The sequence below is a fragment of the Alligator sinensis genome, unplaced genomic scaffold, assembly GCF_000455745.1.
Source record: "Alligator sinensis unplaced genomic scaffold, ASM45574v1 scaffold12_1, whole genome shotgun sequence".
NCBI classification, from domain to species: Eukaryota; Metazoa; Chordata; order Crocodylia; family Alligatoridae; genus Alligator; species Alligator sinensis.
In genome coordinates this window covers 1,720,583-1,748,243 of record NW_005841973.1, presented here as the reverse complement: position 1 = coordinate 1,748,243, position 27,661 = coordinate 1,720,583, and the positions used below count along the sequence as shown (strand labels likewise).

General features: G+C 50.1%; 1 protein-coding gene across 1 annotated transcript in view; it reads left to right on the top strand.

The window, feature by feature from the left end:
• The first annotated feature begins 12,928 nt into the window (after positions 1-12,928).
• The window catches only part of GFRA4 (GDNF family receptor alpha 4), a 42,116-nt gene continuing 27,383 nt past the window's right edge, over positions 12,929-27,661 (top strand). Inside the window, exons 1-3 of the mRNA XM_025200698.1 lie at positions 12,929-13,067; positions 16,363-16,641; positions 23,048-23,128. Coding sequence (XP_025056483.1) covers positions 12,929-13,067; positions 16,363-16,641; positions 23,048-23,128 — 499 coding nt within the window. The remainder of the gene's footprint in view (positions 13,068-16,362; positions 16,642-23,047; positions 23,129-27,661) is intronic.

Sequence of the window (27,661 nt, the reverse complement as noted above, 5' to 3'; positions counted from 1 at the left end):
CAAACCATCATCTAAACCCTACGTAACACTACCATCAACCCTGACACAGCACAGACCTACCACCCTAACCTGCCACAGGCAGTGGCCGGGGTGGATACTGCCAGTGCTGTATTGAATGCTATATTTTTCCATCAGAAAAAAAAGTCAAAACAGTAGTTTCCTGGCTGCCTCCTGAGAGGCTTTTGTCAGTTTTAGTTGCTGTCTGCGGAGAGAAAGCCAAAGGCACAAGGGTCCTCTGGGCGCTCTCGGGAGTGATTGCAGGGGCATGGAGCAGAGACCCTGGGGGCTCGGCCTGGAGCAGCCCACCTCAACGTCAGTCACCTTCATTCCTGGCTTGGAGAAAGGAGGAGGGATGGGCAAAGCCGAAGATGTTCCCTTTCCGTTCTCCCGAAACCCTTTCCAAGACCCCATTTCTTTCCCCACTGTGGGAACAGATCTCTATTTTCCAGCCAACTCTCGTACAGCTACAGCAGGCGAGCACCTGGGATGCTGCGTTCATCCTGGCGCTCGAGCGGGTCGGCACACTCCATACTGCTCAAGGACTTGCAAGAGGGAGAAAGAAAGGCTGGGCGCCGTGCAGGGCAGCTTTTTAATTCCCCTGCAGCTTGCTCATTAAAGCCGAGAGCCACTTGAGAGCCCTCTCTTATGGAGTCAATGGAGATGATAATGACTTGTGTGTCTATGTCGGCGTTCAGATGAAGTGTTTGGATAGTCCAGAGATGCTTACAATATCAACCATAAGTAGGCTTGCAAAGCAGTCGCCTGAGAGCACTGCCTGGGAGGTCTGTCTCCGTTCATCTTGCCCGTCTTTGGATGCCAGCTATGAGATGAGGGAAGCTGTTCTGCGTCGGTCCTACTCCTCTCTCCTAGTGGTGGTCGGTCCTGCGACCTGTTAGGTCTGAGGTTTTTGGAGGAGATTAGGTAGGTCTGTGTCCTAAGTACTCAGAGGACCCTTTCACATAGACTCCTCATCTTTAATGTACTTATCAGTACAGGATAGCTGGATCCAGGAAAAGTTTCTTCACTGTTAGACCAGTGAGATGGGGGGATAGACCTCCTAGTTGTACTCTCCATCACTCGAGCTGTTCAAGAAGAGGTTGAACGACTCCTGGTCAGGGGTGATCTAGGCATAGCTATGCCTATATACTACTATGGGCATTTCCAAGGCGCCTGGGCTTTACTGAACGCCCCCTCTCCCACTTTCTGCTAGATGCGTCAGGGTGTTTTTAAGCCTTTCTCAGAGGCATTGGGTGATAGCTGCAGCCAAGGCTGGGGATTGTGACCGGGCAGGGCCAATGCTCCTGCCAGGACTTAAACACGGAGGTTCCTGGCTAAAGGGTCTTGCCCCTCCACTCAGGGTCAGACTGACCACCATATTTGGGGTCAGGAATGAATTTTACCCCATGGTCAGACTGGGCATGTCTACAAGTGCATTTATGCTGGCTTAAAGTTACTGCACAGTAAGCAGAAATAAGCCGGCAACTACATATGCAGGCATTACAATGCATTAACGCTGTGTGTGGACTGACTTGGGGCTATAGTCCCAGGTCAGTCCACACACATAGTGTTACTGCGCAGTAAGGCATCTGCACACGCATTACTACGCAGTAACTAATCAGGTGTCAATTTGATGCCTGCATGATTCAGGTATCAAATATACGCCCAAGTCAGTGTAAGTTGCTATATTTATTGCACGGTATGGGTGTGCATGTGTAGACATGCTCCTGTACTTCACAGTCATCTTGGTTACTGCGCAGTAAATGCGCACATGTAGATGTGCGCACTGCGGGGGGAGTGGGGGATGCTTCCCCTGTAGCAGGACGCAAGGCCTTCTTTCCTTATATCTCTCAAGCATATTTTTATCTTCCCTCACAGCACCAGGACATTGACTGCTGTTGCCTGTTGCCCCCCTGCTTTACCTGTGGGAGATTAGGGTGTTAATTCTTGTGGTTGCGTCTCGGTTGACCATGTCATGTTGCTAAGAGGTTAGACAAAAGGTTTGTATGGGACGGATGAGATCCTGTCTGTTGGAAACCTTTCCAGGGGCAAAGTAATAGCCTTGACACTACTTGACTATGGGGCGATTCAATTGCTGATGAATGGAAAAAGGGATCGTGACCTGTACCCCCTGTGGAGCTGATGGGGATGGGGGACGATGAATGCGGTGGGCTGAATTTTGGTGTCTCTCTTAAGCCTGTCTACACTAGGAAGCCACTGCTACCACCAACGTGTCTGCAGATGCAGTGGATGGAGACAGAAGCCCACTGGCTTACCTACCCCACCTCCCTGAATGATGTTAGCTAAACCAGGAGAAGCATCAGTATAATTAGGGGTGGGTGAGCAGGGTGTGAGCCCCAGGCACTGATTAAAGCTGGTGCTGGAATGGAGACAGGTGGTACCAGAAAGGTGCCAGGGGGTTGGAAATTTTTTTTGCAAAAGTTGGTCTAATAAAAGCTAGCACCTCTACCATGATTTCTGATTCCAGGGATTTGGAGGCTCCAGGTGTGAAGAGCTGGGGCAGGAATCCCCTTTTCAGCCCCCACCTTCTCTCCCATGGGAGATGCTGCTGCTTCAGGGGGAAGCGTCTGCTTGGCCAACCCAGCGGTTGGGTTAACTCTCACAGGAGCCACCAAATTAATGCTTTCGCAGTGTCATTCCATGTACAATTCAGCAGCGGCTCAGAGAGGGCTAGCCCCATAGCTGCTGGAGAGTAGGGCTGATAAGGGGACTTCAGCCCCCTTCCAAGCTGAGCCGTGGACACCACCCCAGTTCTCCTACACCACCCCGATTCGCCTGTGCTTGGTACATCCCTGTCCTCCACCCCCAGCTCTGCCCACGATGCCGAAATACTGAGCTACGCCTCTGAGCAGGATCCATGGCACGGCTGTCCAGATGGGATGCATTGCATAGCCAGACCGCGGGAACTTTTCTCACGCTATGCTGGCAAAACAAAGCAGACCTCCATTTAGGAAAGAGGGGTAACTCCCGATAGTGTTGTTACCACCCTACATCACGTGTGAAAGTAAAGTTGGAGGGGAGCATTTTTGAGAACCTGCGTGGCTTCAGCGTTGAACTTGTCCCATATAGACCAAGCGATTGCTCTTGTCTTCCAGAGCAGGAGCTAAGCAGGGTCCGGTCTGATTTGTATGGACAGGAGGAAATGTCAGGGATCATACAGATGCTAAGAAAGTGGTGCAATGGATTCAGGACTGGGGGCTTGTTCTTCCACTGTGCTACCAGTTCGGTAGAAGGATGCTGCTACAGCTGCTGCTTTTAGTTCTCTCAGGTTATCCAACCTGCAAAAGGCTTTGTCCATGGCTCAGTAAATGTTGCATTGGCCTATGACTTCCCCCTGAGGCCTGGTCCTGGTCCTGTTTTGACAACAGATGCATCCTTTTAGCACTCTGGGTGTTTTGTTTCCCCAGCTCTAAGACAGAACTGATAGTTTGAGGAAAAGGAGATGAACCAGGTATGGGTCATGAGAGCTGTCACCAAATCTTTGAAAGAGGGAAAGACATTGTTCTGTTTTGCTACAGAGAGCAACGTATGTGGCGGTGGTCTTCAACTGTGGCAAGGGAGAAGAAATCTCAAGCGAAACTTCCTATTGTAATGAAGACAAGGCAATGGAGCAAGCTGCCTAAGGAAGCTGTGGAAATCCCCATCCTTAGAGGATTGCTAGTGGAGGCTAGGCTGGGGTCTGTCTGGGATGGGGTGGGAACAGCAAATCCTGCAGCTGGGCAGGGGGCTCGGATGAGATGACCCTTGAGGTCCTTTCCAATCCTAGGGTTTCATGATGTATAGATGATGCCTCTTATGTGCAAGCTAGTGATTATCTTCTTAAAGTCAGCAGATCCCTCTGCATCTGATCTCCTACCCCCTCAGCACCTCCTGGACTCCTTTGCATCTCAGACTGTCCTCCAGGGCTGTGGATCTCTTTTGTGCCAAATGCAAACACTGAAAGCCTGATAAAGCATGGGTCAGACCTCACTGCAGTATGGCCTGAGACAGATCCCATTCCCATATGTGTGGTTCTTCTTGGCACTGCCCTACGCAGGGTACCCATGCAGCCACTACCACTTATCATCAGCCGGGAATAAACATAGACCCTTCTGCTGTAAAAGCTTGATAAAAAGTCTCTTGATGCCAATAGGCATCTTCCCAACGAGAATCCTGAAGCCTGGGACTCTGCCAGTCGAGCTAAAGGAGGACTTTTGTTAGCTGGTAGGGCATATATTGCATATTTAACTGCATCTCATGAAGTCAACTTGGGTTCATGAAAGCTTGTGCTCTCTCTCTCTCTCTCTATATATATATATATAGCTTATTTAGTTAGTCTATAAGATGCAAGTCGACCCCACCTTGTAATGAACTGCCTGGCAAGACAGAGAGCTCAGGCACCTTGGTATCTCCTCCTCTTAATAAACCTTAATGGTTTGGTCTGAACTAAAGTTGTTGAACTTCATATAAAATATTTGGGTAAATCTGAAGTCTTTAATAGATAAGAAGCCAGACTGGATGCTTTGCTGATTCTTCCTGACCTTAAATTTCTAGGAAACTAGTAGAAATGAAGGATTTCCTACACGGACCATCCACTCAAAGGAAGAGGACAGTGTTAGCACGGGTTATAGTTGTTCTTTCAAGCCTCCCTGGAGACCTGGTCCTTGACTATGACTCCTTGGTGTCACATACTGTACAAACCCAGAAGAGGAAAGGAGTTCCCAATCCAGACAGCTTCCAACCTAAGTATAAGGCAAGACAAGGCTGGCACAGAGAGGCGAGTGGCAGGAAATGAGGGCAGCAGGGGCTAGCACGGTCGGTGGTCTCCACATCCCAGCAGCGTACTGTGTTGGGCCAGCTCCTGCTTCCCCGACTGCCTGGCCATTTTTCTGAGAACCTCATTATTTGATCTATTCTGGCCTAATTATTCCAAGCAAAAATAGCCCTCCTAAGGCAGAGCTGTGAGCAGGAGTGGCATGGGCTGCATTGCATGGGTTCATTATTTGCACACAGGGCCTGTAACTACCCAATTCCACAGAGATATATTAACCATTGCCAATTGGGGCCCTCTTATATTAGCTGCTCTGACCTAAATCAGCCAAACCATCGGCCAAATCAAGCAGAGAGCGCTGGGCAGCAGAAGTTACCCAGCATGTGCTAAGTGAGGGATACTTCCAACCCAGCACGATTGCTTCATGGAAGTGGGGATGATGTCTAGCAGATAATAAAAGAGTCTCTCAGAGGTGATTGGTGGAAACTTTATTGCTTGGGTGATTTCAAAGTGGCCTGGACACAGAAATGGAGGAATAGTAGGAAACACAGAGAAGTCATTATTAGTTAGCCCTGTTAGTCTGAAGTCAAGTAGAAGGCAGGGTAGAGTTGCACCTTATAGACTAACCAAAGGCACTCGCTCACTCTCTCTCTCCACACACACACACACACACACACACACACACACACACACATATATATGAGCATATATACCTGGGACTCTTCAGCCTGAAAAAGAGAAGAGGGGACTTGGTAGCAGCTTAGCGCTACATCAGAAGCGTAGAGTTGCACCTTATAGACTAACCAAAGGCACTCGCTCACTCTCTCTCTCCACACACACACACACACACACACACACACACACACACACACATATATATGAGCATATATACCTGGGACTCTTCAGCCTGAAAAAGAGAAGAGGGGACTTGGTAGCAGCTTAGCGCTACATCAGAAGCGTACATCTAGGGCTTGGTGAACAGTTGTTCACTGAGCCCTAGGAGTACACTTCTGATGTAGTGCTAAGCAGCTACCAAGTTCCCTCTTCTCTTTTTCAGGCTGAAGAGTCCCAGGTCCCTCAGCCTTTCCTCATATGGCTTGCCCTTGTCTCTGATCATATGGGTAGCCCTTCTCTGGACTCTCTCAAGCTCAACCATGTCCTTGTTAAGGTGCAGAGCCCAGAACTGGATGCAGTCCTTCAGCTGCGGTCTCACCAATGCCATGTAGAGCAGGAGAATGACTTCTTTGCAATGGTTTTGCTGTTTTTTCTGGAGATGCATCAATTGATGAATACCAGCGTATTGTTGGCCCTGCTGGCTACAGCATCGCACTGCCGGCTCATGTTCATGCGGTGGTCAGTTATTACCCCCAGGTCTGTGGTGGCAAGTGATGGGGGATCTTCAGTCCTGCTGCCTGATGAGAAGCAGCAGTTGCACAAGCACCCATGTCATGAGTTTTGTCTGTCAGCAGCCAGAGGTGCAGGGCTCCAGAACCCCTGCACCGATCTCCTCAACAGCTGGCAGGCATCGTGGCCTCAGTAGGGGCCACCATCCCTGCAGCTGTCACCCTGCTGCACCTTAACACACACAGGGTCACCCATGTCACGAGTTTTGCTTGTCCGCAGCTTGAGGTACAGTTTTCCCCAAACCCCTGCACCTGTCTCCATGAAACTTGGGAGGCTTTGTGGCCTCTGCAGGGGCTAGCATGCCTGCAGTTTTCACCCCACTGTGGCTTAACACATACACGTGACATGAGTTGTGCTTTCAAGACCTTGGGCTGCAGTTTCTCTGACTGCCTGCACCTATCTTCTTGAAACCTGGCAGACTTTGTGCCCTCAGAAGCGGCTACCGTTCCTGCAAGTTTCATCCAAATCAGGCCAGAAATGACAAAGTTATAAACTGTTTTGACCTTCCCTATTATATCCTATGGGTGAAACGTCGAACAGTTTCACTGTTTCGACCCTGTTTCAATGCAACGGAACAGAACAGCTGTTTCGACTTGAAACAAAATTCGAAACAGAACACTGTTCAGACGAAACATTGAAATGCTGGTCAAACAGCTCTAATAGTCATGTAGGTCTGAAGTCAAATAGGAGGCAGGGTAGATATGCACCTTATAGACTAAGCAAAGGTGATTAGATAGATAGATAGATAGATAGATAGATAGATAGATAGATAGATAGGATATTGCCTTTAGTTAGTATACAAGATACAAATCTACCCTGCCTTCTACTTGACTTCAGACTAACACGGCTAACTATGTCTCTCTGTTCCCTACTATTCCTCTATTCCTATGTCCAGACTACTTTGAAATCACCCAAGTGATGCATAGTACAAGCTTTCATGAGCTGAAGCTCACTTCATCAGAGGATGTGACTGTATGTATGTACGTAAAGCAGAGTAGAGGAAGGAGGGCGAAATTAGAATACAAAAGACAAGGGGTTGCGTGGGGAGCAATGCTGGGAGAGGCAAACAAACCAGCAGTAAACCCATAGGAACAAAAGCTAGTCAAGGTAATGGGCCAAGAATCCATAGTCTCTGCTTAGACCATAATTAACTCAACCCAGGCTGTGGATGACAGTAGGAAACAGGCAGGTATAGGCAGGGCACGGGCAGGGTAGAAACAGCTGCTCCGCTGTGCTGCTCATGGCACTGGAGGCAGCTGGGGTGTTTCATTCCTGATTTAGCAGGATGGCAGGCTCCTCAGCCCTCCCCTCCAAGTCAGGCCAACCCATCTGTGCTTTGGTTCAGCACTCTCAACACCTGCAACTAGTTAGAGTGATAGCAAACGTGCCGCTGCTTTCCCAGGCAGGGTTGGCACTGTGCTGGAGAACGCAAGCTCACTGAGCTGCCTCGCACTGGTGGAGGTAGAAGCCAAAGCCTCTTGGCCAGATCCCTTACAATAACAGCAAATCTCCAGCTGTCTTCACCTTGTGGAGACTACGGCACAATGCTGAGCTCATGCTGATCCGCGCACACACCAACCAGCTCGTTGTAGTATTATTGCTATTCTAGCGGCAAGGGTGGAATTAGCACTGGACTGCAGAGAAAGGGCTGAGGGCCTTGTTACACATTGCACTTTGAGCTGCTCAAGTGTTCATCTGGGTTAGTGCTCACCTGGTGAATTCAGACTGGTGGGGTGGGTGGAGAGTCCCACAGGAGGGGGTGGGTGAGGGGGTTCAGCTGGCCAAAAGCGGGGGGTTTTGCAGCCTCCCCCATTACTCATCAGAGTGCCCAACCGGCTGCAACCCTCCCCGCCCAACTCCCGGCTGGCTGCAACCCCCCCCGGCTCCACCTGCTCCACCAGTCTGAGTTCACCAGCCGTGCCTGGTGCTCACTCAAGTGTGGAGCAGTCACACCTTAGGGCTAAAAACCTTCTCTGACTGCCCCCGTCCTGCATAGCGGTGACTTGACACTAGAGGACTGATGAGCACAGCCCAGAGTAGAAGCTATAACGAGGGGTCTACTTAATCTGCAGTTTCACAGTTTTCACGGAAACAGTGAAAAACTGTGTTGTCTGCAATCGCCAGGAAATATTGGACTGGCTGAATTTTCCCACAAAATCAAGCTAAAAAAAAGAGTGTTATTCATATAATACGCTGTTTTAGACTGTCCCAATGCTTACTGCAAAATAAAGACAATGTGACAATCACTGCAGCCAACCATAGATCACGTGTTTTTGAGTTACTGTCTGCTAGAGACATAGATGCTTATCTGCCAGCCAGTGGCAAGGGGTGGGGGCACCAGAAAATGTCCACAGAATCAGATCTTTGTGCTGCAACCAAGCCACAAAAATGGCTTTGTCTTGCTAGAGTTAAGCAGACCCCTAGATATAATTGTTAGGTGCACCTAGAGAGCTGGTGACCCAGGACAGGCTTCTATCCCCGCTCTAGGTGGAGGGGTATGAGGGTTCAGGGGGGTCAGGAACATGAAGCTGGGAGGCAGAGAGTTAATGGGATGGGGATGGGTAACGAAATGGGAGGTGGAAAGGAAATGGGAGTGGGGGTTGAGTGATGAAATGAAGGAAGTCAGCCATTGAAGTATAAAATAAAATGAAGCAAAAAGAAAATAACACCCCAAACCCCACTTCTGGACCTGTCCGCGCCCTGAGACCTAGCTAGCTGGCGTGTGCTCCGCAGGCTGTTTCCAAGGGGTTGCACCCCTGGGGGTGGGAACGTCATACCCCAGGGAGTGAAAGGGCTTGGTGCCAGAACCACCTCCTAGGCAATATTGTTCAAGGGGGTGGAAAGTTTGCCCACCCATTACAGGAAGGTGGTGGAAGGAGACACTGCATCCTGGGATGCTGGAGGATGGCAACTTGGGGGCAGCTCATCTGTGAGGAGTGGCCGCACATTCATGGAACACAAGCTGCGTAACACGGATCAGAGATAAACCTGCCCTGGAGTGGCGTAACTTTGAGCCGCCTTAAGTGTGCTTAAAACTAGTTTCAGGTGTCAATGTGTGGACAATCCAGGGATTAAGAAACCAGGAACCACCTAAAAGTAACATGTAACAAGGCTCTGGGACTGATGGTAAAATCAGTGGGCAGCCAGGGGCTGCAGGGGGGTGCTCCCTAGTGTCATTTATAGATTTCATAGATTTCATAGACAGGGCTAGAAGGGACCTCAGAGGATCATCGAGTCCAGCCCCCTGCCCCAGGGGCAGGAAGTCAGCTTAGAAGGCATAATGCTTGGCATTGCCAGTATAGTTAGGCAATGCCACACGCCAGCTAATTTAATGGGCCCCTGAAATGCTGCAATTGGACTGTCTTTACCTCCTTTATGGTAGAACTGCCTGGTCTCCCTTCTCAAGCTGGGAGCGCACCACAACTAGGGATTAAAACAACCACAGGGTTTTTTCCCTCCCCGCTACTGCAGCTGCATGTGAGAATACCATCCTGATTCATATTTTCAAAGAAAGATCTTTTTTCCCCTTCATTTATAAAACAAGGTGCGTCTTATTCCTGGGTGAGTGGTATGTGAGAAAATACGGTAATTTCACACCAAGCAATAATGTCTGAACACCCGGTCCAGCTAACAGCTGGCTGTTGGCCTTTCCATGAATCCTGTTAACAGGGTAAGCCCTTGCTATTTAGGGACCAGCTGCCTCCTATTACAAAGAGCCCAGAAGGAGCAGGAGATGGGGTAGGATGGGATGAAGCTAGAGGCTCTCAGGTGCTGCTGGTCCCGCGCAGGTCAGACTGGCTAGAGTGGGTGTCTGAGCACTGGATGACTGCAGTCACTTGTGCACTCTGGCATCTCTCAACAATGCAGAAAAAATTAAGTAAAAGCCTTTCCAGCCAATGGTCAGGATAATAAACAGCTCCTGCCACTTGGTGTAGGACGGTGGTGGTGATTCCCAATGAGCTGTAGAGCTCCAAGGCAGTAACTTTTTCTAAAGAGTGAATAATGTCTCAGGAAAACAGCCTTCCCTCTGGCTATCCTTGGGACCAAGCCTGAGTCAGAGGCACACGGAAGGTGTTGGATCCTGACCTTCCAAATATATGAAGTCAAATAGATGCCACTTAAATAGACAAGATGAACCTCAACCAACGTTTTCTGTGGAAAGTGGTTTTCTGCACAATAAAACGTTTAAAACCCAAAGATACACCAGTGGGATGTTGTACCGGAATTGGGAAAAGGAAGTTTCCCTGTGCCCTACTCATATCCCGGGTTGGAAAACTTCACCTGAGGCTTCAGTTGGAGCCCCTTTACCATCACCAGTGTTGCCAACTCTCATGATTGTTGGCATTGCTCTTAAAGTCTACACTTCGGGAACGTGAAAAACTGAGCTCTTTCTTTTTATATATATTATATATAAATACCCAATGAATGTTGTCTGCCATAAATATAAAAGTATATATATCTTATATCTTATATAATATAAATATATATATCTTTTATATATATGTGTGTGTGTGTATATGTATGTATGTATGTTTTTCACATTCCCAAAGCATAAACTTTAAGACCAACGCCAGCAATCATGGGAGTTGGCAATGCTGCATCACCTTGCAAACTACTGCCCATAAAAGCATAGAGACGTAGGGCTGGAAGGGACCTCCATCTAGTCCAACCCCTGCCTGAGGCAGGATCAGCCCTTTGCAAACCTATACAAATCTATTTTCTAACCTCTTAGCAAAACTACACAGGCAACCCTGGCACAACACAAGACATAGCACCCAAACCTGCCACAAGTAAAGGAAGGGGACCGTGGTGACCAATGTCCCGCTGCTGCAAACGTTATTAAAATATGCTCAGGGGATCCAAAGAAGGAGGCCATGCCCCCACCCCATGGCTACAGATGGAAAAAAAAACAAACCAAAGTCTATGCCAGTCTGACGATAAAGTGAAATTCCTCTTGACCCCAAATGTGGCATTGGTCTGACACTGAGAGGAAGGGCAAGACCCTCGAGTCGGGAACCTCTGGGTTTAAGTCCCAGCAGGAGCACTGGCACAGCCCATTCACCATCCCCTGCCTTGGTTGCAGCCAACACCCAATGCTTCTGGCAAAGGTGAAAAAACCCTGACATGCATAGGGACAAGATGGGAAAATAATTCCTTCCCAGCTCTCTGTGGTGGCCGGCAAAGCCCAGAAGCCTGGGAAATACACCATACCCCCCACTTCAGTGTTTCACTCCAGCCACAGCTGCATGTAGGAGCTGGATGAAATATCTTGCACTGCGCTGAAGCCAGGCATGGTTTTTTTTAACACTTGGAGGCCTCCTGAGTAAAAGGCATGAGGAACCTACTAAATATTAATAGTAATGCAGAGGGAAGATCCTGATTTCCTTCGCACGGGTGCAGTTGTACATCTGTTACACTGAGCTAAGCGAGATCAGCAAGAGCCGTGGTATACAGCCAGAATGCAGGATGTGAAAATACATTTCTGGCCCCATCTGCCCTCCGAAAACCACGTGAAACCGGCAGCAGAGCAAAGGGGATCGTCCATCAGGCAAAAAGGCCTTTAAAACATTTTTTAATTTAAAAAAAAAAAAAAAAGCTAGAAGTTCTTCTCTAGCAAAAGCAGCGGCTAAAAAGAAAGCAAGCCCAGCTCCCAACTGTTAGCGACCTGAATTTGCTTCTAGGCGGTCACACGTGCAACGCGAAAGCTGTATGGTGTTGAGAGAGCTCCCAAATAAAGTGGTGAATGGAGAAAGCCCATAAACCGACTCATCCGTGGCAGGAAAGGTCTGATTTACATCTCATCCCTCCTGCTCCCAAGCACAGTAGGAAGCCCCATTTCTTCTGTAAGGTACAGTTTTTTCCTCCCTCCGCGAGAGACGCTTTCTTAATGTCACATAAAACGACTCTCTCGGGGCCACGCCAGGGAACAGAGCAATGCAATGATGTCTCAGGTGCAAAGACACGGCGAACAATAAAAATCCCTCGAACGCTTGGCTTTTTAAACGACGTCATGATGGAACGGTCATTTGTAATGCTCCAGTTAAAGTTGCTCCAGGCACCTCCGTCATAAAGCCTTGAATATGAGGAGGGGTTATATTGCTGTAAATATTGTCCCCGCTCTCTGTTTCTATTTTGTAGGCCATTTTTTCAATGGGCTTGGATTTCCTTCACGTTGGAGGATCGTGGGATGCCTCCACATTTAGACAGCTTGTCTGCTTTTCAATCCAGCCACGGGGCGTGGGGGGGGATTGTCAAGAGTACATCTTTGGTTGCAACTTCCACCCGAATCCACTTTTCCAGTTGCTCACCTTGCACTGACAAATTAAGTCCTTCCAGGTGCAAATTTTGCACAGTTTGTAATAGCTGGTTGGGGCGATGCTTCTAAGAAAATCTACCCAAAATCTGCTGTGCTGTTCTTTGGTCCTGTATCCATGTGTTCGCAGACACGTGTTTGCACGGGTAACTCAGCAGCGGCTGAATACGGGAACGCCCGCCTTGGCCTGTTTTACACAGCTCACTGAGATTTAAGAAGCAGGTTGCGTTGGCGGAAAACCAGCTCGACAGGTCTTAAAGCTAAGATGGCCTAAAGGGAGTATTTCACGCATGGAAAAAAAAGACTTTTTCTATGCATATTTTTGGGGGCTGATCTAATCCAGCCTAGGCTCTTGAATAAATCAACATCTCTGAACTGATATTGGAGACAAAAGTTTTACCCAGTGTTTTAACAAAACAATATTCATCAGTGTATTTCTGGCCATGGACTGGAATGACCTGTTCAGGTCTGAGCTAGGCCAGCTCTTCAACCTAGCTGCCACTGCTTCTCCCCGCCACCTCCCCGCAGTGCTGCATGCGCGGGTCCAGAGGCGAGCAACAAAAATGATAGAGGGCTCGGAAGGCAAGTCATACGGGGAGAGGTTGAAGGAGCTGGTCACGTTCGTCTTGCAGAAGGGACTTGACAGCAGTCTTCAAATACTTGAAGGGCCTGCCATAAAGAAGATGGAAAACACCTTTTCTCTCTTGCTGCAGAGAATTGGCCGCAGACCCATGGCTTGAAGTTGCAACAAGGCTGGTTTAGATTGGATATCAGGAAAAGCGTTAGAGCGGTGAGGCAGTAAAATAAATGGCTAGGGAAGTTATAGAGACGCTATCATTGGAGGTGTTCAAGAAGAGATGGAAGAGCCATTGGCCAAGGAAGACCTAGGCCTATTTTCTTCCATGGGTATTTATTTACCAAGCTTTGCTACTTGCTGCATGGGGCCAGGAGGGATTTTTTCCCCCCTGCCTGCTTTTACACGCATCAGGTTTTTAGCAGACAAGGTTTGTTGGGTAAATCCAGTATCTTTTCTTCGACCAACTCAAATAGTTGGAAAAATTCTTCTTTGCAAGCTTTTGGGTACAAATACCCTTTGTCAGGCTGAGGAAGCATCTGCAGTTGGTGTGTGCTCTTCCTGGAGGGAATGAATAGCAAAGAAGCCAGAGGCTGGTCTATGTACCGCTATTCCCTTGGCATAAGGAAGAATAATACAGTCTGGTTGTCCACTTAGTTTACTGGCAGGGTGCTGAGCCTCTTTGGATCATCTTATGGTCTGTGGTCACAAGGTCATTTACTCTATAGCCAGGTGATTAGCTGCTATAAAGTGCCTTTGACTTCAAAGCCACACATTGGAGAAGGACGCCTGGCTTCTCAGTCCTCAGTTCTGCCCGTGACGATCGATGCGGGCAGGTTGCCTGGGTCCTAGGAGGGGAGAGAGAAGGAGGGGAGATGGAGCACCCTTTTCTAGGCCAGGCAATCTCAGGGGTGCAATGAGAGTCTTAGGAGGGTGCATGTGTCCCCATAAGTCAACTATGGTTTAATCCAGTGGTGTTCGAATGCCAGCCCGCAGGTCAGATCGAGTCTATGGAGCTGTGTTATCTGGCCTGCACAACTGTCCACAGATGCCAGATTTTGGTAGTGGGGGGATGATGGCAATTAATAGTACCACGACCCCTCCAGCAACACATTTCCAACCTCTTCCGACACATGACATAGCCCCATGTGCTGGATCAGGCTGGCGGGTAGAGCCGAGGTTGAGGACCTGATCCAGAGTCCAGCAGAGAGCAACACAAATGCTTAGTGGGGGTCTACAAAACCTGATTCACAAGGCAAGGTTGGAAGAGCTGGGATTATTTAGTCTGGAGAAGAGGCGATGGCGGGAGGGATTGGATAACAGTCTTCCAACTCAAGAAGGGTTGTTGTAAGAAGCATGGCCATCAATGGCTCTCTTTATGCCCAAGACACGGGAGAAACAGGAATGGGTTTAACTTGCAACGAGTGGTGGCCATTGCAAAGAACCTCCTCCCTGAGGGTGGCTTAGCCCTGGAAGAGACCATGGGGGTTGTGGCATCTTCATCTTTGGAAAGCCATGAGTGTGGATTAAACAAATATACATCTAGAGCTGGTGTAGACTGGGATGATCCCGTCTTGAGCAGGAGGTTGGACTCGATGACCTCCTGAAGGCCCTTCCAGCCTTATTTTTTCCATGATTATGCCCCATCCCACCAGTTGCAGCTGCCCCAGCCAGGTACGAGAACCATCATCGAAAACTATCCTTGTCTGAACCATCCTAGGCTGGTGTCCTAGCAAGAAGCAAGAGGCGGGTGGGTCAAGCTGCTAGGAGGGAGAAGGTAGGGCACAGCTTATAGACGTGGGCAATAATCGGCAGCCCCATTAGTGGTCTGTCTCCTACCCCCATTTTTAACCTCACATCCCTAAGGGTTAAGTAGTGCTCCTGTGTGATTAAGCCAACAGCTCTCAACCTTTTTAGACTCCAGGCACCCCTGGATAGACTCGTGGCCACCCTTGGAAAATGCCAGCTCTTTGTTTTCACTCTTTTTTGACTACAGAAAAATAATAGAGCCATTCTTCTGGTGCAAAGGACTCAGAAAGACTATGGAGGTTTGAATGTTTTTAACACTGTTTCTCTGGGTTTACCTTGTGAATCATGTTTGTATACCTAACCTTGCTAGCGTTACGTGGCACCCTTGGAAGACACTCACCCTGGTTCACATCCCCGGGGCTAAGCAGATGATCTGGTGCTCTCTAGCAAAGGGAGCTTGTTGGTGAGTGCCAATGCTGTATCGTTAAGTCCTAATTGTACTGTTTGGATTCAGGCAGTTTTCCCAATGGGAGATTTGTCTGAGCAAGGATTGCTGGGCTGGGCTGGTCCTTTGTAAAGGACTTGAGAGACATTTGGGGATGCCAGTCCACAGGACATATATATTTAGGATCATAGGAAAGCTGGGTTGGGAGGGACCTCACAAAAGTCATCTAGTGCAGCCCCCTGCTCAGGGCAGGGTCAGCCCTGACCAAACCATCCCAGCCACGTGTCTGTCCAACCTACTCTTGAACATTTCCAAGGATGGAGATTGCACAGTTTCTCTAGGCAGCCAACGTTTGACCCATAATCAGAAAGTTGCTCCTAATGGGCTGCATTGGTAGGAGCGGTGTCAGCAGATGGAGGGCAGTGATTCTTCCCCTCTATTCAGCACTGGGGAGGCCACATCTGGAGTCCAGTGTCCAGCTGTGGGCCCCACGACAGAAAGGATGTGGACACATTGGAGGGAATCCAGCCGAGAGTAGTGAAAATGGTTTGGGGACTTGGGCATATGGCTTGTGAGGAGAGGCCGAGGGACCTGGGCTTACTTAGTTTGCAGAAGAGAAGACCGAGGGGGATTAAATAGCAGCCTTCACCTCCCTGCAGGGGGGCTGCAAAGAGGATGGAGCTGGCCTGTTCCCAGTGGGGGCAGATGGCAGGATGATGTAGTTGGGGCTGGTCCTGCCTGGAGCAGGGGGTTGGACTAGATGTGTCCTCTCGAGGTCCCTTCCACCCCCATTTTCTCTGATTCTCTATGAGTCTAATCTCCATCCTAAATTTCCCCTGCTGCAGCTGAGGCCGTTGCTCCTAGTCCTGACCCCTCCAGAGAATGGCCCATCTCCATCCTCTCTACAATCACCCTTTAGGTATCTGAAGGCTGTTATGACATCACCTTGCAGTCTCCTCTTCTCCAGGTTAGATAACCCTAGCTCTTTCAGATATTTAGGGAATGGCCGGTTTGCTTTAGGGTCCGGAAAGGAGGAGACGCGGCTGCATTGCCTTGCTCTCAGGGGGTGGGAATTCACTGCCGTGACACGCTCTCTGGTTCTCTTGCAGAAGGCATGATGGAAGCTGTCAGCTCCGGCAGGGATTGCCTGCAAGCTGGGGAGTCCTGCACCAACGACCCCAGCTGCAGCTCCAAGTTTCGGACCCTCCGGCAATGCATCGCGGGCAACGGCGCCAACAAACTGGGTCCGGATGCCAAGAACCAGTGCCGCAGCACGGTGACGGCCCTCCTGTCCAGCCAGCTGTACGGCTGCAAGTGCAAGCGGGGCATGAAGAAGGAGAAGCACTGTCTGAGTGTCTACTGGAGCATCCACCACACCCTGATGGAAGGTCAGTCAGCCCTGCGGCACAAGGGGAAGGAGTTCCCCTTTCTGTTCTTAGAAAGGATCTCAGTGATGGTGGGATCCACCAGCTCCCCGGCTCTCTAGCAACAAAACAGGCTTCCCCCACCTTGCAGACAGGTCATGCCCAAACTTTGGCCTCTCTTCTGAGAAGTTCACATGGTTTCCAGTCAATGCTGGCCGGGTGTTCATTCTGGGTGGACACAGGGGCCTGCCAACATCTGGATGGAGACCATCAACCCTGTCCTCCCAGCAGGCTTCTCTGACTGGCATGGATTTGAAGCAATGGCCCAGTTGTGAAGGGTTTGGAAGTCCGTCGCCCATCCTGCAGCCACTCGGTCTCATTGCTAATTAACTCCAGGAGGGTTTTAGTGAAGGTGAATCATAATAGCTGCAAGCAGGCCTGGGTACATGCTTTTTTGGATGGGGTGAACCTGGGGTAGGTCCTCAAAGCTGTTCTTCAGGTAGATCACCTCGACTACTGCATCCCCAATAGCTTTGGTCCAATCCTGCGTGCCCCTCTATTAGTATTATGATAGCACTCATAGTAGAGAACCCAGCCCTGGCCTTTGGTATAGACGGTCCCTGCTCCAAGTAGCGTATAGTCTGCATTGTAATGGCTCAGCTGGGAGCTCACTGGAGAAGACACTTGGGATCAGGCTGGCAAATAATCTCATCTTCATCCTCACCCTCCCTCCAGCTGAGGGACAGAAGGCAGAAATGTTATTAAGGGACTTGCCAAAGGCTACAGTGAGAATCAGTAGCAGAGCAGGGGTGGCAGACTGCAGCTTATACAGTAGCACAGCAAAGCTGAGTTTGTGCTTCTGGCAATGGAGGGGAGGAGGGGGAAGAAGGGGGAGAAAAGGAGCCAAAGTAGAGGAGTTATTCAGTGAATAAAGCAGAGAGCAGGGAGTGCAGAAACTGCAGGTCACAGGTTAGGTCCAGAAGGGACCATTTTGATCCCCTACCCTGACTGCCTGCAAAAGGCAAGGCAGAGACCATCTCCCATTCCTTCCTGTGTCCGGCAGAGAAGGTTTGGGAGAGCAGAAGCAATATTTTATTCTTTTGGAAAAACACCCGCAATCTTGAACCAAGCCCCGCAATGACAGAGCATCCGCAATATCCCTCGGTAATCCTTTCCGATGGGCAATGACCAAAAAGTGCAATTTGTCTCCAGCCTGCATTTCTCCAGCTTCAGCTTTTCAAGGCAGGAGCTCATTGTGCCTCTGCCTGCTATATTAAACATCGCTCTGCTATCATAAATCTCCTTCCCGTGTGAGTCTTCATAGTTTCATAGTAGTTAGGGATCAGAAGGGACCTGAATAGATCATCTAGTCTGACCCCCTGCCACTGGTTGGAGCACACGCTGGGATCACACGACCCCAGACAGGTGTTCATCCAACCTCTTTTTGAATTTACCCAAGGTAGGAACGACGACCACTTCCCTAGGAAGTTGGTTCCAGATCCTAGCTACCCTGACAGTGAAATATTGCCTCCTGATCTCTAACCTGAACCTATTCTCCAGCAGCGTCTGGCCATGGTACCTCGTCACCCCAGGTAGTGCTGGGGGGAATAGGACCCTTCCTATTTGCTGCTGATCTCCCCTGATGAGCTTGTAGGCAGCCACCAGGTCCCCCCTCAGCCTCCTCTTGCTGAGGCTGAACAGGTTCAGGTCCCTCAGTCTCTCCTTGTAGGGCCTGTCCTGCTGCCCTCTCACCAAGTGAGTGGCCTCCTCTGAACCCTCTCCAGGCTGGACACATCCCTCCTGAAGTGCAGCACCCAGAACTGGACACAGTACTCCAGTTGAGGCTGGACCAATGTTGCATAGAGGGGGAGGATCACCTCTCTGGACCGGCTTGAGATGCACCTTTGGATGCACGACAAGGTGCGGTTGGCTTTGCTGGCTGCGGTCTGGCATTGGCAGCTCATGTTCATCTTGGAGTCAATAATGACTCCAAGATCCCTTTCCGTCTCTGTGCTTTCAAGGGGGGAGCTCCCCAGCCTGTATATGTGCTGTGGATCCCTTCTCCCCAGGTGCAGCACCCTGCATTTGTCTGCGTTGAATCCCATCCTATTACCATCCGCCCACTTCTGTAGTCTGTCTAAATCTAGTTGCAGCCTCTCTCGTCCTTCAAGTGTGTCCACCTCGCCCCACATCTTGGTGTCATCAGCAAACTTGGACAATATGCTTTCCACCCCCTCGTCCAAGTCGCTGATGAAGATGTTGAACAGTGTAGGCCCCAGGACCGAGCCCTGGGGTCCCCACTGCTCACATCCTGCCAGGTCGAGTATGACCCGTCCACCACTGCTCTCTGGGTGTGCCCCATCAGCCAATTTTTGACCCATCCAACTGTGCAGGCGTCAATGCCGCAGTCACTCAATTTATTAATTAGAGTGGAGTGAGAGACAGTGTCAAAGGCCTTCTTAAAGTCCAGAAAGACTACGTCTATGGCGACACCATCATCCAAGGATTTAGTTACCTGGTCATAAAAGGCCATCAAGTTGGTCTGGCAGGACGTGCCTTTGATGAACTCATGCTGATTTGCCCCTGGGCATGATCTCCCCTGCAGGCCCCTCACAGATGTGCTCCTTGATAATTTTTTCTAGGATTTTCCCCAAGACCGATGTGAGGCTTATGGGCCTATAGTTTCCTGGGTCCTCCTTTCTCCCTTTCTTATAAATGGGGACCACATTAGCTAGTTTCCAATCTCTGGGCACCAGGCCCGTGGACCATGATTGCTCGTACAGCCGGGCCAAGGGCACAGCAATGACCCCCGCCAGCTCTCTCAACACCCGTGGGTGGAGGGCATCAGGGCCCGCAGATTTAAAAACATCCAGCCCTTCCAGAAGATCCCTAACTACTTCTGCGCAGACCCGAGGCCTGGCAGTGCTATCCCCAAGATTGCCCCTACCTGCGGTGGGAGAGATGTCCTGGTCCACATCACTTCCTCGTGTGGTGTCGGGGACAGAAGCTGGCATGCTGGCCCCACGGGCCCACTAAATTTGGGCAGGCTTCTTTGGCATGCCTACACCAGGTTGGTAAGCCCTGCTTGCATGCTCCTAGCCTTGCCATATGCCAATGAAGATGCTCCATGATCATCTCCAGCAGCCACTTTCAAGGGACTGAGGTCTTGCAGGATCTCTAAGTTTATCTTCACTGGCTTATTCCAGTTTGGAGGGAGGGGGGGGATCATTGGGAGCTGGTCCCCAGTCAGGTTATAGATTCATAGAAAATTCGGGTTGGAAGGGAGCTCAGGAGGTCACATCTAGTCCAACCCCCTGCTCCAAGCAGGACCAGCCCCAACTACATCATCCCAACCAAGGCTTTGTCTAGCCAGGGCTTAAAAACCTCCAAGAATAGAGACTTCACCACATCGCTGGATAACCTGTTCCAGTGTTTTACTACCCTCCATATGATAAAGTCTGTCCTAATATCCAACCTCAACTTCCCTTGCTGCAGCTTGAGCCCATTGCTCCTTCTGTCATCTGCCCCATTGAGATCAGCCCAGCTCCATCCTCTTTGCAGCCCCCCTTGTCATGCTGCTGTTAATACGTAGGCCTGGTCTTTGACCTCACCGGTGGCGCTGATCACCTTTGTGATTGCTCTTGAGACCCTGAGCTGGGGAAAGGCAGTTTTGTTTTTGAAATAAAAATGAGTTCAACCAATTCTTTAAATACTTTGTATTTTCAAAGGCTGCCTTGAAAACAATAAGAGGATGCGATGGACGATAAGCCACGCTGCTGTTGCTTCCTGCCGGGCCGTGTCCACGGGCTTAGGGAAGATTAGGGGTCACGCTGTCTCAGACCGGATTTCATTCCTACACTATGCTATTATTTAATAAATTATGATTTTATAGGTTTAAGAGTCATCATAAAGGGGGGCCTGGGTGGCGATAACTCTCCCCTGTCAGAGCTGCGAGTATTTTATGCACCATTAAAATTAACCTGGGAATAAAATGGAAGCTTCCAGCTGTAGGAGGAAGAAAGGTGAATAAAATCCTAACGTGGGGCTGGGTAAGGGGGCAAGATCTCAGGGACCAAGCATAGCAAAGTGGATGGGGAGGGTGCCATCCACACCAACTAGCTGTAAGAAGTACGGGGGCGATTCCCCTGGACCATGAGGTCACCTCCTAGGATGTGATGCTGCGGGGTTCTGGTACTAACATGAAGTCATTTAGGGAAATAAGGGACCTCAGCACTACACAGGATCAGCCTTTTTCCTTGATGGGTCATGGGTTGAGTTTACTTGCAATGAAATCCCCAAAGTAAGGTCTTGACACAGAAATTTGCAACCCAGATCCCATTCCTCAGACCCCCAGCGATCTCCGTGGGTCACAACTTTGAGTCCTGCAGGTCACCTTGGACTCCCAAGACCAAGACAGGGGGGAGTACAGGCAACTTGAAGGCAACTGTGCATCTTAGCTGTGCTAACAAATGCACCGCATGTCCCATCCATCAGCTGGATGCAGGGGAGCTGGTGGCAGCCTAGCTGGTCCTTTTCTGGCTTCCTGAAGACATGAAACTGCAAAGTATCTCCAGTCTTGGGTGCCGAGGGCTGAAGTGCCAGAGGAAAAAAGCCAGTTTGACCCACGTTGGTCTTTTGTAGAGCAGGAGAGCAGTAGCAGCAACACAGGAACCCAAAATACAGCTAGATTGGAGAAATGCTGGAAAGAGAGATGCAGACCCAGGTGTCTGGGTCCCCAGGACAGGGGGATTGGTGTGCATCAGCAGGGCTGTGCTGGGGACCAGAGCAGGAATATCTACAGGACCGCGGATCAGGTATAAGATGCTGTGCAAAACTCAGGCGCTGCAGGACTGGCATAGCAGGGGCTGCAGGGCATTGGCAGAGCTGTATGGATGCCCCAGGTGGAGGGATGCAGAGCAGGGTCGGGCAGAGCTGCTCAGGGCCAGGAGCAGCAGGAGGCTGCAGGTCAAGACTGAGAGACACAGAGGAGCCAGGTCTAGAAAGAGGCTTGCAAGTGTGGCCTTGCTCCTCCGAGCCGCCACTTTGCTCTCTCATCATTTGCATCCTCCCAAGCCTTTGATTTCCCTGCTCTCATTTCCTTTGGGACGCATCTTTTGTGACACTTCTATAGTTAACCGTGCTCACTAATGTCTAATTGACTGAGAAAGGAGCCAGTCTGAAAGGGACTACCGCAGGCTCATCTCTCATTCACAAGCAGCCAGGAGGCCGTAAAAGCTTCCTCGAAGCCTTTATACAAATCAATCGCAGACGCGTGCCCCTGGGGACTTTACAAAGCACAGTATTTACTCTGCTCCTGTTGAGCAAGTCTGTGTTTAGACACCCGAACACCTGGGAGGGACCTGATTCAAACACAACCTGAGACGGAGCCGCATCATCCGAATGTAAAAATGCTACGCTGCGACCTATTACGGCCCCCCCTGCAATCAGTGGCAACGCCAGGTATTTCAGACGAGGGTATGGCAATGCACCTGCAATACATGTAAAAAGCTGCGTGTCATGGGAGCAATTTCTTCCTGACCACAGCTGGCAATCGGCACATGCCCCGAAGCATCAAGCTTGATCGCCCTTTTATCCCAGCGAGCGCTGCCACGGCTACTGTCCTTAACCATATAAATGTCTGCTCCCCCGGCGCTTGGGGGGGTTTTTTGCATGGAAAACTTATGGAGCTGTTTGCCTCAATAATATCCAGTGGTATCAGGAACCGGGATGGAGCGTTATAGTCCTTGGCATGGAGGAAAGAGGAACGCTGATTGAATAAAATGAGCTTTCCAGCATCCTTGAAATCCATACAGGGAGGCTTCTGCAGGGCTGTCTGTCATTAGCTCATTGCTCAGCTACCAAAAGACAGGCAGCCTGCAATGGGAGAAGATGCAAGGCTAATAAATATGATGGTATATTCATGCGCCCCAGTGAGATGGACATAACCGGCAGAGGCCAAGGAAGGGCTGTCTAGAGAGGAGCGTGTCTGGGTGGAAAAACACGCATCTGGGTGGAAAGCCAACAGTTCCTGTCGCCAAAGGATGTGGGCTTTGTTCACAGGCAAGAGCTCCTATTAAATCAGGCTTCTTTGCTGACAGATCCAGCAGAGAGGACTGGCTGGTCCTTTCGTCTGTGGAGATCTCTCCCGCCCTAAGTTGTAGAGCATTTTTCGGGGTTTAATATCCAACTTCCTCTTTGGGGCCGCACACCAGGATTTGGTAGAGTAGAGCTGCCAGTTGGCATTATAGATACCCAGTATTTCTCTAGGGAAAACGGCCTCTATCTATGAACATGCCACGATGAGGCATCTTGGATGCATCATGGAAAAGCAGATGATGGCTCTGCTGGGACATGTGCAGCCCAGGATGCATCTTGGGGGCGAGGATGATCTTCCCCGCCTCCAGCTAAACTTCTCTCCCTCCCATTGTAGGCATGAACGTGTTGGAGAGTTCGCCGTACGAGCCGTTCGTGCGAGGCTTTGACTACGTTCGGCTGGCGTCCATCACTGCAGGTATGTGTGTGGGAGCATGGTCCAGGGATGGGTGTGGGATGTCAGCTTGATCTCGGCCTACTCCACTTTCAGCCTTCACACCTTGAGGCATGGCTCACCGCTGCATCGGCAGTGCTGGGAAGGTGCCTGTGGCTCCATGATGAGAGCTTGATACGGGGGGCAGGTGTTAAGGCACGTCCCATCTTTGCCCATGGGTGTTTTGTGCCCATGCCCTAACTAGTGAGACGTGAGAGTGGAGAGGATAGCGTGACGACACTAAGGGGGACATCGGGACGCATCTAGGAGGACACCTCCTGCCTGCCCCACCTGTCTGCGAGCCAGACTTTGCCCACCCCTGACCTAGGACCAGACTTGAGTTGTGCAAAGGGTGTTTCAGGAGCTGGGGTAGCCGTGAATGGAGAAGTTATGGTGCTTACTAGGTAGGGGAAGGGACACCCAGGGCTGTGAGTCAGGCAACGTGGGTCCTGTCATAGAGGAGAGACACCATCCTGAATGAAAAGAGGATCCCTGCTGAGATTGCTCCTGGGCGAACGCAGCCCGTGCTGCCTACAGTAATTACACACGTGCTCCTTCAGTCTCACCCGCTGCTTCGTGGGTTTTTATCTCCAGCTCTGCTCCACACTTCTCCTCTTCATGCCTCAGTTGGCTTGTCTGCAAAATGGGAATAATGATGCATGGATGTACCTCCTGGAAGCAATGAGGACACAGCACACTCAGGGTCTCAGAGGGAAAGTCCCATATGGCCACATGGTCATAACAGCAGTTCCCTGAAAGTTCAGGGCCAGCGAGGCACCATTAGTCCATATAATCTGACCTCTGGGATAGCACAGGCCGTTATGTTTCACATATTATGTCCAAAACCTCTAGTTTGTTATAAGTAGCATAAAGTTACTTAGTAACTAGTTTAGGTGTAAACTATCCTCTAGTTTGTCTTGGGTAGAGAAGAAAGGCGGAGGTGGTACCAAAGCCCTATAATGGGGAGGATGAAGTGAGAGAGACCCAGAGGCTCTCAGCAAATGAACCATGCCGCACAGGTGACAACCACCACAGGTCCCCTGGGAGAAGTCCCTTCCCAACCCCAAATCCAGAGAGCAGTGAGTAAGACATACCAGCCTACATGTGAGAATAGTCCTCATCCTACCTCAGACCACCGGTCCACGCCATCCCGTGTCCTGCTGTCAGCTCCAACCAATCTCTGAGGAAGGCTGAATGAAAAAAAAAGTAATAATAACACATCCAGTCAATTGTGCATTCGAGTAAAAAATTCCTTCCTAACCCTCGCAGGCAAATGGCTGATTTAATTATAATCATTGTCTTAATGCCAAGCTGCAAGAATCACAAGCGTATGGAGAGCAATGCAGGCCCGCAGAGAGGGGGGTGAACGGGGACGCTCACTAATTCCCGGTGCCCAGAAGCACAAACTGCTTAAATGGCCATGAAAAAGGGACTGCCAGCAAACCATGGGTGCATTTTATGATATAAATAGAGGTATGCTGCAAAGAGGCAGGTGCGTTTCCTCAGAACGTGGGTCTTCCATGCCCCGCACCTGGGTTTTCTTCATTCACGCGGTTGTCCCATGCATGACTTAACGCATTGGGCATAAATCTGAAGAAGAGAACGTGATTAAATAGCCCCAGCTCTGACAGTGCAGAGGCACTTTGGCTGATGGGTGTGAAGAAAGCCTGTCGTGGTTATAGGCTTGACTGCGTTTTGTTCCCCATCTGTTCTTCCGGAGAGCAGCCACCGCGGCTCTCAACCGCTTGCCTTAACTGGTTTGGGGATGGAGGGTCCTAATTCCTTCACCTGGATGGGAACGGAGGTATCTTACCCTGCACATTCCCGCTATCTCCCTGCAGGACTGACTGGACACGTCTACATGTGTATTTACACCGGTTTAAATTTACTGTGGAGTAAATTACTGCACAGTGAGCAGGAATAGGCCAGCATCTACACACAAGGGTGTTAAAGCGCATTAACGCTGTGTGTGGACTGACTAAAGTTAGTCCCAAGTCAGTCCACACACACACAGCATTACTGCGCAGTAGGGCCGTGTGAAATTGTGCCGGGTGTTTCGTTTTGAAGCTGTTTCAACGCATTTTGAGCTTGAAACAGCGAAATCAAAATGAAATGAAAGACTTCAAAACAGCTTCGAAACAAATTGAGAGCGCTCGAAATGTTTTGAAACTTTTGAAATGTTTCGAGTTTCGAAGCCGGGCTTGCTTGCAGCTAAACAGCGACTAAGGAGAGGGAGGAGGAACTGCTCTGATATTGACATCTAGCTCCTGGTTCAATTCCCCAGCTCCCTGATTGCTTCCCCGCTCTCTGATCATTTCCCCAGCTCTTCCCAGTGGGTGCAGGCCCCCGGATGATGTGGGATGACAGCAGGCTGCCACTGCCAGCTGGTGACAGCGGCAGCTCTGGGCTATTTCCCCAGCTGGCAGCAGAAGCCTGCTGAAACCCCACGTGCAGATCTGGGGGTCCGCACCCACCGCGAGGACTGCAGGGCTGTGCCAGACTCCTCCCGGGGGGGGGCACAGGCCCCCAGATCTGCATGCGGGATGACAGCAGGTTGCCACTGCCAGCAAATGATACAAATTTTGCTTTGAACAATTTGAGGTGCAGTTTTCCAGAAACCCCTGAACTTCTCTCCTTGAAACCTGGCAGGCTTCATGCCCTCAGAAGGGACTAGCATCCCTGCAATTTTCATCGAATCAGACAAAAAATGACAACGTTATAGGCATTTTCATGATTCCCCATTATAGCCTATGGGCAAAACGTCAAAATGCGTTGAAACAGTGTTGAAACAGCGAAACAATTTTGACAAAATCATATGGAACTGTGCTTTGAAACAGTGAAACGAAACACCGTCCCTTCAAAATGGCAAAATGGAAGTTGAAACAAAACGGTGCCGTTTCGCACCGCCCTACCGTGCAGAAAGGCGTCTACACGTGTGTTACTACGCAGTAACTAATTGGCATAAAATTGATACCTGCATGATGCAGGTATCAAATTTACACTCAAGTCGGCATAAGCCACCATATCTACTGCAGAGTTCGGGCGTGCACGTGTAGACGCACACTCATACTGTGCAGCGATTTCAGTTACTCCGCAGTAAATGCGCATGTGTAGACATGCCCACTGGTTGGCTTCCTTCTGGGAACTGGTGAGTGATGGTATAGTGAGCAGCTGCCTGAGTTAGCAGCTGGAACAAAGGCTCAGAGAAAGAGGAATTTAAATCAGCAAACAGCCCTAATCCCACACTTCTGCACAAGTCTTGCCTCTGAAGCGACAATGCAGAACCCATATACATCCTCCTCGCCCACCCAGCTCCCCTTGGTCTTTCTGCATCTGAGCCACCTCCAGGAGAGCAAGCTGCCTGAGCATGCGCTGCACCAGGGGTTTTTTCTGTGGGTTCTTTTGACTCCCGGATCCCCAGGCATCAAAACAAAATGTGGGCAAAATAAAATGAAGCAACGCACGCTCGGCCAGCATGCACTGCTGAAAAGCAGAGCCAGGCCACCCAGAGCTGTGCTTTGCTGCCAGCCAGGCTCCATGCAGCAGAATAGACATGGATGCAGTCCCAGGACCCCAGGTAAGTCAGTGCTGGCCTCAGCCCCCCCCTACCCAACCCAGGGCAACTTGCTGCATGCCAAAGTGCACGTGGCCTTGGTGTTCCCCAGGGACGAGAAGCGGTAGAGCAAGGTGCACTGGCGCTGCTTGTCCCCAGGGGACCAAATGTCCATGCACATCTGGGATGCACCCAGATGTTTCGAATTGGAATCCATAGTGTTAAAAACCCTGTTGCGATCTCTCTTTGCCCATTGCAACAGAATTGCTCTGGTATTCTTCTGCAGTCAAAAAACAAGTGAGATCCAGGAGCTGGCATTTTCCGAGGGGGGCCTCGAGTCCAAAGAGGGGTGCATTGAATGTAAAAAGGTTGAGTTGAGTGCCTTAAAGTGAAACGTCCACCGGATTCCCCAGCACAGCCACCTCATACTAGTGACAGATCCCAGTACAGCATTAATAGTCATTCAAGAGCACGCAGAGTCACAGGGGCTGGTTACCTAGGAAGGAAGTTGAGAAACCTCACACCTCGGCCAGAACAAGGTTTGATTTCACTCTCTGCTCTCGCTCCCAAAGCACACAGAGATTTAGGATGTCTCACATCCACTTCCCTGCTGGTGTCAGGGGTCACGTCACACCCAATGAGACTCGAACCTTAGACCCTATATCATTAATCACCATTAACAGTGATTTACCAGCATGCTGCAGGGCAAGCTAGCATGACAAGAGCATACCCCGAGAGCCCTTCTGCAGCAACGTGGGGGTCTTGCACACTAAGAAGTGAAAGAATAGCCTTTCATCTCAGCCTGCCTGCTTTTTATTATAAAACTGCCTGCTCTGGAGACACTTAATGCATCACATGTGCTGCCCTCCCCCAGGGTAGGGATTTATGTGCTGTGTGATTGCTGCCTATCAAGCAGAGCATGGAGTGGGGGGGGACTGGGAGTGATGGATGTGCCGATAAAGTTG